The sequence below is a fragment of the Galendromus occidentalis genome, unplaced genomic scaffold (genome assembly GCF_000255335.2).
Source record: "Galendromus occidentalis unplaced genomic scaffold, Mocc_1.1 scf7180000077533, whole genome shotgun sequence".
NCBI classification, from domain to species: Eukaryota; Metazoa; Arthropoda; class Arachnida; order Mesostigmata; family Phytoseiidae; genus Galendromus; species Galendromus occidentalis.
Window position 1 is genome coordinate 204,919 of NW_003805521.1, and position 13,611 is coordinate 218,529.

The 13,611-nt window shown below is 51.0% G+C and overlaps 2 protein-coding genes across 2 annotated transcripts; one reads left to right on the forward strand and one right to left on the reverse strand.

The window, feature by feature from the left end:
* The first annotated feature begins 1,186 nt into the window (after positions 1–1,186).
* Positions 1,187–6,195, forward strand: LOC100901996 (chondroitin sulfate synthase 1). The gene is given in 14 exon segments (XM_029112919.1): positions 1,187–1,241; positions 1,557–1,763; positions 2,104–2,219; positions 2,640–2,746; positions 2,883–3,096; positions 3,261–3,390; positions 3,506–3,576; positions 3,736–3,975; positions 4,085–4,284; positions 4,426–4,517; positions 4,604–4,766; positions 4,910–5,035; positions 5,037–5,095; positions 5,239–6,195. Coding segments are annotated over 13 exon segments (2,247 nt in total). The 5' UTR covers positions 1,187–1,241; positions 1,557–1,611; the 3' UTR covers positions 5,816–6,195.
* Positions 6,196–10,477: 4,282 nt separating this feature from the next.
* LOC100908898 (Niemann-Pick type C-2c) lies at positions 10,478–13,519 on the reverse strand. Its single transcript, XM_003748489.2, has 4 exons — positions 13,401–13,519; positions 11,184–11,291; positions 10,865–11,046; positions 10,478–10,688 (listed from the first exon to the last, which is right to left on the reverse strand). The coding sequence occupies exons 1-4, from the start codon at positions 13,480–13,482 to the stop codon at positions 10,536–10,538; spliced, it is 525 nt and encodes a 174-aa protein (XP_003748537.1). The 5' UTR covers positions 13,483–13,519; the 3' UTR covers positions 10,478–10,535.
* Positions 13,520–13,611: the final 92 nt, after the last annotated feature.

Here is a 13,611-nt window from a genome sequence, read left to right on the forward strand (position 1 = left end):
AGTCGACCCCTGCCAGAAGAGCAGCGGATGAAAGACTTCGAACATAGATTCACCGCACCACCGGACCGTTGCAACAGCGATCACTGAACATATTGGCGAGCGGGCTCGTCACGGCATCGATGGCCTTCAAGGTAAGCGACTCCTATCGGATTTTTTTCCTCCGGTCCAACACAGCATCCTTTGTCCGAAGATCTCCACGATTCTTCACGCGCATGCCAGAAAAAGTGCCGAGTCGTTTTTCCGGGGAACACATCCCCAAACGGCTCCGGTCTCGAAACTTATTTGCAGATCTCGATGTATCCGCTGCTCCGAAGGACTGAGCAGGGGTCCTGTGTGGGTCAGGGTCGAATTCCAGTGTAGATTTCGATTTTCCCGGAAACCACGGCTCCAGGAAGTGGTTGGTAGTAGTAGCGACCGCTCACGGTCGTAGACTCTTGCGAGACCGAGCATTCGGAGGCCCAGCTCGACGACTGAATCCGGAGCAATCTCTGTCGGAGCGGTCTCTACATCCTCCGCGGCGACATGGAAAGCGACCCCGTTCGACTCGCTCGGAGAAGGAGCTGTTTCTATATTTAAGCTGCCCGGGCGACGGCTGTCGAACTGGTCGTTCGAGCGCCTGAACACGAGAGAGCTCAAGGAGCCGGTCCAATAAGTCGCTATCCGCTCGGAGTGCTCACAGTCAGCTGCTTTCGTTCGGCAGCTCGTGTCAACGGATTACTCCACGACGGTGAGCACTTGCGTCGAGATCCAGCAGCTCTGCAGTCTGATGCGCAGACGGTAAGCAACGTTGACAAGAAAAAAAGTTGCGTCAGTTTATCTGGGAGCGTATCATCGGAGAGCCGCACCGGCTCATCGTCGCATTGTGTTCCCAAGGCTCGCTCTTCAAGCGCTTCCACGCCATTCTCTCAATGCTTCGATGGCGGCGTTCTCGTGGCTCTGTTGGTTGTTTCCGGTTCGGTCGGAAGTTTCACAGCATCGCGGGGACCGAAACTAGATGTTGTGCTGCTCCATGACGTGTTCGGTGCGTAACCCGTTCGGGAGGAGAAGTAGAGAAAAAATTGGTGAAAGATCGTTCACTCGAAGCCGGGAGAGCGATCGCGCGCGCATATGTTCTGTGCCAGATGTGCATCACGTCGAACTCTTCTCCAAGAGTTCGTTGATCGCCCTGTTCACGTCGATATCGATTATTATTAATTGTGATTCCTCAACGGTTCGTCTCATCCAACGGATAAGTTCTTCGTGTAACCACTCCTCGTTAGAGAATTTGCGTCGTATGTGGAGCGTTTGACTGAAGTGCAGACCCTCAGCTAAAGTCATGTGTACTGAGTCGAGTGAATCCGGAGTCGAAGTGGCGCTTTGGGGCAACCGCTCTTATTCATCGAATCATATCATGACGGGAGCCGTTCCCTTTCGATGCCAATCGGAGAACTTTTCCTTATTTCTACCGTGTATACTGCACATAGAATATTGCCGTCGTGGAGTCTACTTTTTTGAGTGAACTCCAGCTCGAATCACAGCTCGGAGCGAAGCATTCCAAGATGCGCTTTGATCCACAGGCAGCCGCGGAGGAATGAGCCCGCTGGAATCATGGAGTGAGAACACCGGGTCGCCATGAGGATCGGGGGTCGCGAGCCTCTCTTGGGCTCACCCGAAATCACAAGGAGAGTGAGGCTACGCCGAACACATCTGAATGCTATCTGCAGTCTGCTCTTGGGCTGTCTTGTTGGATGTTCGATATCTTCTCAACTTCTGTATTGGCTGAGGTGAGTTATCCTAGCGCACTAAAACCGTGGCTTCTGGCCTCCGGCGTCCTGAACTCGATCTGTTCTCTCCTCGCTTCCCGTTTGGCTTACGAGTCGATATCATCTGGAAATCTGGAGAACTCCTCCCTCGCTGCCCGTTCGAAATTCCTTTTGAAGGACTGAGGGCACACTTCCCAGAGACGGCTTTGACAAGAGAGCGATAGGGGGTTGAAAACAATTTGCGTAGCTGATGTTTGGAGTTAGATTTTCATCGTCCTGTCTTCGAACCAGTCCAGCGACTTGTAGATTCTCTGGTTGCTCGAGGGTATAATGACTGAAAGGTCACTCTTGTTCGAGTCAGATACAACAGTAGCTGTGATAATGGATTGTGGGAGGTCGCAAGGAGAACGTCACGCCGGATCGCGCAGAGCTTGGTCAGCGCGGACGCCGCCGGTCAGAGCGGGCTGCTTTTCACCGGTAAGGTCCTTTCGCTTTCATCGTGTCATTCGTTATTATTATTATTCATTTATTCTGGTAGTCGGCCTGGCAGGTATTCATTCAAACTGACGCTGACCGGGTCATTGAATCTCTAACGTGGACCGCGTTGATAGTTACCCTTGAATAAGCACAACCACGCGCCGAAGCGGATCTCCGCTGAGGAACAATTCGAGTCGAACAGACAAGGTTGATTTCCAGAAGCGAGCGACGCGCAGCTCCGAATATAAAGCGAATTCCGATCGTCTCCCGCCACTCTGGCATGAGCTGTTGGGGATCTCCGCTTCCTGGCAGACAATCGGGGGAGCGATTGCATCGAGCCCAGGACAGTGGTCCTGTATCACGAGAGGCGCGGAGCATTGTTGACCGCGCACCGCACGCTCATGCCAAAATGTTTTTCAGGTGTCATGACCGCTCAGAAATATATTGACTCACGGGCTGTCGCCATATACGAAACATGGGGCCAAACAAGCTCTGGGAGCTTGCTTTTTTTCTCCTCCGAGGGAACGGTTCGTCCATCTCATTTTCTTCTCAGGGAGGACCGGAATATTCCAAGGAGTAGAAGCGAGGGAATCGGAAATGATTTCTGCCGATCGTTGGGTCCACAGCTCGATGTGTGATCCAGAAAGCGAATTCCGATTGCAGGTTTCCAAGCAAGGACTACCTCTAGTCGCCTTACGCAGCGTGGACGACTCTTACCCGCCGCAAAAGAAATCATTCATGATGCTCAAATATATGTACGAGAATTTTCTGGACAAGTACGAATGGTTCATGCGTTGTGATGACGACGTATACGTGCACACTGAACGCCTGGAACTCTTCCTGCGGTCCATCAACTCATCGAAGTCTCTCTTGATCGGTGAATATCGAAGAGGAAGAATGAGGACGTGACCAATTCAAAAGCATATGATTTTCAGATTGATTTGAGAAAAAAAGTTGTCTGAAATCCTCGACTTCACATACCTACGTGTTCTTGGGAGGGATCTTCCACGAATGAATAATGATGATGTTGTCTCTCACTAGGTCAAGCTGGACTGGGGAATAAAGCTGAGCACGGCCAACTCAATCTCGGGCCGAACCAAAATTTTTGCATGGGAGGACCAGGGATTATCATGAGCAGAAAAACCTTAAGCCTCATAGGCCCGCACATAAGGTATTTCGAAAACGCTTCGAGAGAACATCGAAAAGGAGCTGCATTGGGTGATGTTCGCGCGATGCGCGCCGCACGAATCCCAAGCGAGCTTTTTGGTGAGCCTATTTTCTTCCAGGTATTGCTTGGAGCATCTCTATTCAACACATGAAGACGTCGAGGTTGGTCGATGCGTGCACAAATTCGCTGGTCAGTTGAGAACCAACAGATGTGTTCGGATTTTCGAGACTAAGATCAAACATGCCTGAATCTCTGATCCCAGCGTTTCTTGTATCGAGCCCTCCCGAGACCTCGGGGTCGAGGAACCTTACGAACTACTCTCTCTTTCCCTTTCTGTTCTCCTCGAAGGCGTGCCTTGCACATGGTCGTACGAGATGCAGTCGATATTTCACAACAATTTTCGAGGGGAGATCGAAGCCGAAGCCGTTGCGGACTCCGTGTTGCAGAAAGCCATCACTCTTCATCCGATAAAACGACCTCAACAGATGTACTTGATGCATAAAGTCTTCCTGCAAGTCAAAGCCGCCGAACTCCGACACCAGATCCTTGAACTCGACCGGGACGCTGCGCTCATGCTAAAGTTACAAGGTTTCTACTACTCGAGAATGAGGGAACGCCGCCTCGTACGCGGCCCGAATCGTCACGGGATGCCTCACGGAAAAGCATCGTAGGAAATTGATGATTCTGTCGGTTGCAGGAAGCGAATGTAGATTATTAAATGGAGAAGAGTGCCCAGCCATCGATAATCGACTCCTCGAGCATCCCTTCAAACAATACAAGCCCATGTCTCTGGAAGATGTTCAAGTTTGGGACTTCTTCGCGAAGAACTATTACAGTCCGGCCAGCCTGAACCCGCGACGCCGAATCGAGTCCTACAATGAGCTCGCAATCAATAGGGTACCGTGATTGTCGTGTCTGATGTCACTCAGCAAGCGAGTCTGTGAACAGAGATGACCCGCAGATCAATGATAATGATAATGTAATAACACGCACCGGTTGTGACCTGGACCAATTTTCCTTTCCCCGGCAACCTTCCAGGTGGTATCAGATCTGATGACGATGATCAATCGATATTCGAAGCAGAGAGGTCGCGTGATTGAGTTTCGCGACATCATGTACGGTTATGTTCGGTAGGTTCGAGATGCCCCTTTTTATGAAAAGATTTCCGCTTCCTCTGGACGGAACAAATGGTGGTCACCTGAGCTTACTTCGACAGGTACACCCCTGGTCAGGGAATCGACTACATTTTGGATCTCCTATTGAGTTATCGCAAGTTCCGCGGTCGGAGGATGAGCATCCCGGTAAGGAGACACGCGTATATCCGGAGGAGCTTCGCGGAACCCATGGTCAAAGTCATAGACGAGGGTCCCCCTAAGAAAGTAAGGTCCTCGGCGATATGATGAAAATCGATCCTCCTCGACCTGTCACGAGTGGATATTCGTGCGAGCGAGTGCTCGAGTGCTCCTTACTCGAGAGCTCGCTGCAGGCGAAAACGTGACAGAGGAATCCGCTTCACCCACAGGTGCACTTCATCGTTCCACTCGCCGGCCGATCAGAAGCCTTCCAGCGGTTCCTCCTAACATACGAGAAGAATTGTGTGCTGAAAAAACACGCGACCGCACTGGCTGTGGTCTATTTCGAGAACTCCGGAGGGGGGAACTTCTATGGAGGGAGATCCTAAGCAGCTCTTGGAGGAGTTCAGAAACAAGTATGAGCCTATGGGGAGCGCGGGACGTCATTTCGGCTCCGCTGACCGGGGATGAGGAAAACTTTCACCGGGAACCGCTGCTCAACCATGACTTATTATCACTGCAATGATTATGTCTGTCAAAGTCGACATCCTCTTTTCAGATACAAGGATCACGATGTCAAACTGGTTGAAGCGAGCGGCCAATTCTCCAGAGCGCAAGCTCTAGAGATCGGAGCGAAGCTTTTCTCCATGGATGCGCTCCTATTCTTCGTCGACGTCGATATGATCTTCGACGGGGGACTCGTCCAACGAATTAGCTGGAACACGATACAGGGCAACACTGTGTATTTCCCCATTGTATTCAGCCAATACGATCCAGATGTGGTCGGCAACGAAGCTAGGATCGACGACCGTCACGGATATTGGAGACAGTTCGGTTTCGGTATTGTGAGCATCTTCCATTCCGACTTGATGATGGTGGGCGGTCTAGATACGAACATTCATGGTTGGGGCAAAGAAGATGTAGATTTGTTCGATAAGGTTGTTCATTCGAACCTGACTGTGTTCAGAGCGCCGGACCCCGGTCTGGTACATGTTTTTCATCCGATAACTTGCGCGAAGAATCTCTCTAAAGAGCAGTCCCAAATGTGCGAGGGCACACGGCTCGCCTCCACAGCGTCACGAGATCAACTCGCGGATCTGGTGGCCGAAAAATTCCCAAACTTACTCAAGAATTAGAGTCGAATGACGAGTTGTGGACCGAGATCTCCTTCTTCGATTTAGGATTAAACCGTCGGTCTTCGGATAACACTCGATTGGCAAGTGGAGGATTTTCTGGTTCGGAGTTCCGCTTCCGGCTCCGCGCTCCATCAAGGTTTTTCTATAGATTTGTGCTGTGATTTCTCACAGCTTTCGGGATGAATGTCCGCAAAGGCGGCGATTCGAGGATGGTTCCCGCGAATCGGGAAAAAATGATCGGAACGTACGTAGGTACTTATATATCGTCGCGGGAATTTCATAAACCGAGTTATGATCCCTGACGTCTCAGAAGTGCCGTCTGGGAGTCATGTTTAATATATATCGAGCGATCGCCATTGGTCGTAAATAAAGCTTAGGAGCGGAATTCGAGTTTTCCATTGAAGTTGACACCTGTCAGGTATTCCCGATTGGATTGTCGCGACGTGTGATGACTCAAGACAGCATTCTTTACCTCATTCTTCGGAATCCAGAAAAATTCATTCCTTGGCCCGATTTTTCGACACCTGTATCCTCGTGAAATTGCACGCTCTCTGATCCAAAGTCGGAAGTCAGAATCACTTGCCGCCCTGCCAGGCATCGTTCCGCAAGACAATACGCAGAGTTCTCGGTGGTGTCGGTCCGAGAAGGGTCTCCGGATCGTTCGATAGAATTGTTTCTAATCAATCGAAAAACTAATTAACATCCTGCGGCGCTCGTCTCACCGATAAATAATGTGTTTTGCATGCCGTGAGTGCTCGAACTCGAAGAATGCGAAGGATCGACAGGTAGCCGCTTGAATGGCCTTGACTTCGGAGAACATCCGACGTGTAGCACTACGATCGGCGCTTGATCCGCGTACGACTCACGACAGCTCAATCATGTCGGTTTTCGTTCATGGCAATGTTTCCTCTCTTCGATCGGGGAGAAGATGAAATCATGCGTCCCATGAGTCTCACTGTCGTGCGCGATCGCATTCGGAAACAATTGTTTCCAGGCGGCATCCGCCAAATTGGCAAAATTTCTCTCCAGCCCCTCTCGATCCTCTTGAATCCTAGTTCCGTGTCCCGACCAAATCGGGAGCTCCGAGGGGCAGTTCCAGAGTCACTCCTGCATGAGAACATTCTGACCCTCGGGCTAGAATGCACCCGGAGCCATATCTTCGCAATCGGTCGCGGCACATGGAAAATTCAGCATGGATAATGAACGGAAAAAGGGCGCTCATTCGAATGCAGTCCGTAAACAAAGAAGGCGAAAGCCACCAGAAATGTCGGCTGACGGCCAAATTTCGTTGAAACTAATGAAATTATTTCTAAATACGGTCACGGTACTTCAGATCGTAATCACCATGCAACGCTGCTGGAAGTCCGTCTTCAGCCACGAAGGTAAAACGTGACGCTCCTATCCGCTGGAGTAGTGCCGACCGACGGAGTCATCGCATTAACTTAGCGATCCAAAGCCGCTCACAGACTCATGCCTTCATGCCTGGCCATCAAAAAGACATCGCCGATCAGATGGCTGACCGCGCTTGCGCCGGTCAATACAGGTGTCTCGATACGAGCGCGATCTGATTGAATATCGTCCGAACGATGTAACGGAAGCTCTAGTTCACATTCGGGCCGTCTTTCGGAGTCCCGGAAACCGCAACGCCCGGAATCCTGGGAAGGGTGCTCTGCGCCGATTGTTCAGTCTCGGGGTCTTGGCTTTGCAAAGAGTTCTGATTCCAACCTGAAAATGTTCCCTCCATCCTCTGATGGATCTGGGTCATGTCACATGAGTCATGTGACGGCACATGTGAGAGGGTATTCGATGCTCTCAGAATCGAGAAGAGCATTCCGACTGAGTTCGAAATTCCGGAGCGAAGAACAGTTTTTCGGTAAGACGACCCTTAGTGCCATTGACGTGTCAGAGAAATTGCTCTTTGTGCGTGGTGTACACTGGGGGACTTGTTGAGCGACTGGAGCGGTAATTGGAAGTGATAACCACTCAGTGAGAAATAAGCGAAGTACAAGCGTGAAAACGTCCGAAATGGAAGAAGCACGAATACAATACCGCGATGTGCTGACGGCTTATGAATGAGATTTGCAGTCGGCAGCGATTTTCACAGGATACGCGATTTTGGTTGTGCGGTAGTCAATCGCCCACGAAACTGTTGTTGCCCACTACCTTCGACGACTGAGCTTCGCCCTTGGCTCCATCTCCACGCACCTGCTTCTTTCAACCGAAGATACGATGAGTTTCTTGCTTGTCCCTTGCACCGACTGCTTGCTTTCTATCCATGACTCGGTCTGTGCGTCCGTTCGCCCGGCCGCCGTACGTTTGTCTGTCCACCCGCTGGATATCTGTTCATCTATACCTGCCCAAATAGGAAGGGACAACGCGCCAGCAGCGCAGTGAGTCTATCCCGATCTGTGCACAACTTCGACCCATCCAGTTAGGACACGAAGCTAGCGGAGTCAGCGTGGGTCGATTGCAGCGCATCGGGACTTGGACCCGATGTTCGGAACAAGCGGCTGAGCGGCTTCGGTGATGTTGGAACAGTAGTCGAGGGTCGGAATGTGGTGCGTCAGTGCTCTCTGTGACAATGCCAATCGTGAGTACAGTTCAGGTGACGAGCTTCGTGCAGCTCGACGGCGACCAATCGACCGCGGTCCACACCAGAACGGTGGTCGAGATCTCGGAAGACGGTGACGTAATGATCGAAGACTCCACGGAAATCGATAATGCTCTCAGTGCGGTCTGTGTTCGTCAAAGTGCGCAAGTCGACACAGAATCGTCGCAGATGCTTTTGCATTCCGAAACCCAGCAAGACAAGCCAGAGTTCGATCCCAAAGCCCCTCCGAACGATGTCGTAGTGGAGCAGAAGAGCGACCTCGTCGAAGGCGACGACGATACGAAGGAAGCTCAGACAAACGTCACGATCGGACCCGATCACGGAGCGGGAGCTCGAGACGAGAAGAATACAACCCATCATCAGCCGTCGCATCCCGCGACGGATAAGGAAGACAGACGAAGGAGTCTCACGGATGACTCGAGTCTCACACAGGTCTCGGATCTCGAGAGGAGCTTTGATCGGCTCTCGGTCGAAAACCGAGGCGAAGCTGCGGTCGGGAAGCGAGACGCTGGAGAACGTGATGAGGGACGTCCGGGACTGGACGACGCGGAAGCTGGGAAGCCGAAGTCCCCCGCGAAAGATTTTGAAATAAGCGACGTCGAAGGCATAGTTTACGATCCCAAAAAACTCCACATCAGAATGTACCGGATAAAGAAATCAAGGATCACGCCGTGGATATGATCCCTGTCACTGTGCCTAGAGTAATTGACCTCTTGGGAAGTATCCGGAAACTCCCCGCCAAGGCACCGAAGACGTCTGCCGGGGATAATCCGGAGCACCTCGTTGAGCACCCGACAGAAGTGGTGAACATCGAGAACGAGTCGGACACTCCGACCTCCAAAGTGCTACCGATCGCGGAGGATCCTCTCGAGGAAACCTTGTCTCCAGACTCGATTCGACGGAAATCAATCACTCAACTGGGTGCTCGGCCGAAACGATCGGCCCTCGATTTACTTTCCGAAGACACTCCGACCAAACTTTCGCAGAAGGACCACCAGATCAAGACGGAGTCGGTGTCGCTCGCGAAAATCAGAAGCTCGCCGGGCGAAGTTCGTAAGGTAGTTTTCAACACGAAACCGTCAACGAAGGAGACTCCTAAAGCGAGCCGGAGCTCACGAGGAGACACCAGAAACCGAGTCCTCGTGCCGAGGAGTAGTTTTGAAGAAGAACGTGTGGAGGAAAGGGCGGAAAATCTTCTCCGGTCCCCCGAAGAAGAGACGGCGAAAAAAGCAGTGGTCAGGAATCTCCGAAGGCAATTCAGGCCATCGCTAGGGGTGCGAGCCAAGATCAGAAGGCCCTCTAGTCGCCTCCCGATGGAGGATGAACCCAAAATGACTCAGCGAATTTCAAAAAACTCCAAACCGAAAAGGGTCCCCGCCGAACAGGAAACGGCTCGAAAATTTTCGGAGAGAGACGCGCCACGGAGATACGCTTTAGACGACTGAAGGGCCCGCACTGCTTCCTACGCCCCGAGGAAAAAAATTGCGTCGCCCTCTAACAACAATTTATCCGGATGACGTCATTATCTCATCCTCGAGATAAGAATTGAGTCGTCGCTTCAGCTAAGTTGATTGCTGGCAGTGCCGACCGTGCTAAGTCTGAGTCCAGAATTCAAGGATTCGACACTAGGACTTTTTATGCTAGATAATAATGATTGAGCTGGCATCCCATCCAAGGGTAAGATTCTGTTCTTTTTCAGAACCCTTGTATTGTTTAAGTATCGCGAAATCGGAATCGGTCGGATTTTGCCTTCGACTGTTCTGTTTGAGTTACGATTTGAGCTTCGGAAAAGGGCTTGTTTCGTTCCCTGTGCTGAGCTGGATATTTTAGAAATCGAATAAATTTTTTCTCAGTCAAGCCCTTTCTGGCGAAGAGGCAGCCGTTATCCGAAGAGTCGCGGACACGGAATCGAGAAGATACAATCTGATCAATTCCTGAGAGGGAATCTTCATTCTGATAAGTGTTCAATCCTTCCCGATTGAATTCTCCGAAATCATGTCGATGAATAGGCCCGCATCAAAGTGATGTCACGAATGATACAGATTATCCGGTGCGTCTTTTCGAGGTTTATCGTTCGTCCTGCAGTCATATGTTGGTACATTCTCCCTATTATTCCTCCTCATCGTCGTCGTCAGGCCTCTTGGTCACCGGAGCGTTCGGATTATCGATGAGTTCGACCATGATCTTGAAGCAACCGAGTCTCTCTTCTATTTCGGAAGGCGCATCGTCATCGATGAGTCTCACGAAGGCCGTCGTTTTGATCTGAAGAGAAGTCTTCACGTTATTGCGCCCCATTGCGGATCAGGGATCTCATCGACACCGGGAGCCGTTCTCTTTCAGCGACGATGGAACGGCGTTCGTAAGCCGGGGTCGCTCGCGCTTGACGCACGATAGTCTCGTGATACTCCTTTATCGACCACCACGAAACTTCTCTTTACCTTGGGGAAGAGATTCAGGATGGGAAGACTCAAATTCAGCGTGTACTCCTTGCCGGGCTCTTGAGGGCAGAAGTTCTTGTTGTCTGGATGCTTGCATACGTAGCGATCGAAACCCGGGAAGGGCAGTTCTGCGTCCCCTACCGTCCCGGTCACCAAAGCTTTCACGTTCGTGACTTTCTTGGCTGTTGAATGACAATCGGACTGCCGTTAAACCGTCGATCTTTCGGAATTCCAGTGTCGTGTCGGAGATATCGGTTCCGTGAGACTCCTATCTGACTCGGAGCTCCGTTTTCATCAAAATCCGTGAATGCATACTCACGGGCAACCATCACGACTCGTAAGGTGGTGTTCGCTCCTTTCATCAAGCGGCACAGCGTTGGATCGTTGCAGTTCTCGACCTGAACGTGCTTAATGGAGGTTGAATCCTCTGCAAAACGATAGGAGAATAGTAGGAAGTGATACGTTCTTCTAGGGAAATCAAGGATCCCTCTGGATTGAGGCCCGAGGAGTCGAACAAGCCCACACCGCTCATTTTCCCTCGAGCCTGAAGCCTCTCGTTATTCTTGCAGTCCGTCCCACGAGCTCATACGAGCGTGGACCGCTCTGATCAGCAACCTGAAGGCCTAGCGGACGTCTCGATTAAATCCAGCCGAGCTTCAGTCACCCGTCCATTCCATTAAGTGCTGGTCCATAGTGAGAAGAACGATCTTCTCGTGGGAAGAGAGGCCCGTTCGCTCCAATGTGGAGTTCATGAATTGAAAGCGCATCATGGTTTCCGGAGGATGTCCTGCGTTGACTCAAAAGTAGTGGAAGGAGCTCAATATCCAGACATTGCCTCGAAAGTGGGAACAATGTGGAATATGGAGTATAAGTGTTATCACATCTGGCGGTAGGAGACCTCGAGGTCTGTTTTTAGCTTCCGCATTTTTTTTCTGTGACGAAAATCCACGCTTAGAAAGAATAATTGGGCGAGCAGGCGAAAACCGCGTTTCCGCGTCCACAGAATACATGCCGACAACGAGAAAGCTTTCTCGATGCGTGGGGGGGGGGGCGCGGCATCATCCTTCGTGAGAAATGGAGTCAAGCGAGCGAGCGTGGAGCGCACCGGCTGCCCCTAACCGAAATATCCTTCCCTGATTGTCGAGTTATGGAGAAATTTCCCGCCCTTCTCTTTCAAAAGTCGATCTAGCCTACAGCTTAAGAAATAATCCTGACTTCATCGATGGTCTCGCTCCTCGCAAGGCGAACTTCTTCATTCCGCTTACTCAACCCACTATAGATACGGTCCCAGATCAATGCTGCGAGACACCAAGGCTGTTCAGACATCCATCGGGCTGGAGCGAGACCGCCGCTCTTTTCTTGTAAACAGGGAAAAAATCTCGTCGTACAGGTTCTTTACAGAAAGTATTAAGACGTGGAATCGAGTGACATTAGTCATTATCATCATGGCTTAGAAGAATGGAAACAGAAAGGAAATTCGACGCCACGCTACAGGGATTTCCCGTCACACCACCGTGGAGGTCTCCATTTCTTACAGCCCATTTTTTCTAATCGACGTCTAAGTTCCCAATGATTAATCCGCCGCCCTACTCTGTAGCCTCCAGAAGAATGTTTACTATAGGGCGGCAGGAACGATCGCGCGTTTCCGGCAAAGATTCGCTTATCGCAGCTTCGTTCAGTGACGTAGTTCAGAGCCGTGGAGTGAGTCGATCGGAATATGATCATTCTCTCAATGTACGACTACCGACACCGACGGACGGAGAAGCAAAGATGCTGAGGAATTGAATGTTGTGGGAAACAGTGAAATCCTTTTGTGGAATCGTGAGGGTCATACGTCTTACCACGTCTCCAACCTCGGCGCGCATCGGATTGAATGCGAGCTTCGGAAGAGCCTGAATGATTGCCTCCAGGTAGTGTGATTCACGAGGTGTCGATGCTTCCCTTCGAGTGAAAGATAATGAGCGACAGTTGAAAGGTAGGATTGCCCTCTATCGGAAAATATCGCTAGCGCATCGGGAACCGCCAAAGAGGGCTCTTCGAATGTCGCACCCAGCACAGTGATATGATCTTCGAGCACACGAAGGTTGGAGATGGTCGAATTTCTCTCTTCAAAGATATCCCTGTCCCCGGAAGAACAGCTCCACGCAGCTTCAAGGGGAAGCATTATTTCGATCAGTATAATTCGATCGATAGATCACACCGCAGTCTCCAAAGCTCGCAACGAGCATTGATCGACTTGTTGTTCGATGCTATATCCCAATTTGTCCTGATCGCGCGGATCCCATTCACGGAAATATACGGTAGCAGTCTCAGGAAGTAAATTCATTATTGTATATAGTTGCACGGAGAGAACAACTCGATCTCGGTCCCGGCTTAAACGGAGTACACAACAATTCGTGAAGAGATTTTTGAGCTCTCTAATGCTCGCGGATCCGGAACTCTTATATACATGTACATATACGTTGTCCGCGCGTGCGTTCGTCTCTACGCGGTTTCCAAAGACGGTTCAGAATCTTCGACCGTCCGTGTAACTCACCGCATTGCTCTAGAGGCTTGATGTCGAAGAGCTCGCCAGCGAAACAGGCTCCCACGACCGAGAGAACAACGAGAATCTGCATGATGACGCCAGTCGGGGGTCCAGGATCTTTCTGATCTCTATGCGTTTTGAGATGGTGGTAGTTGGGTGCTGCTTGTCTGGCGAGGGAGTTAGGAGAAAGGGCTCGGATGTCTGTCACAAAAGAGAGCCG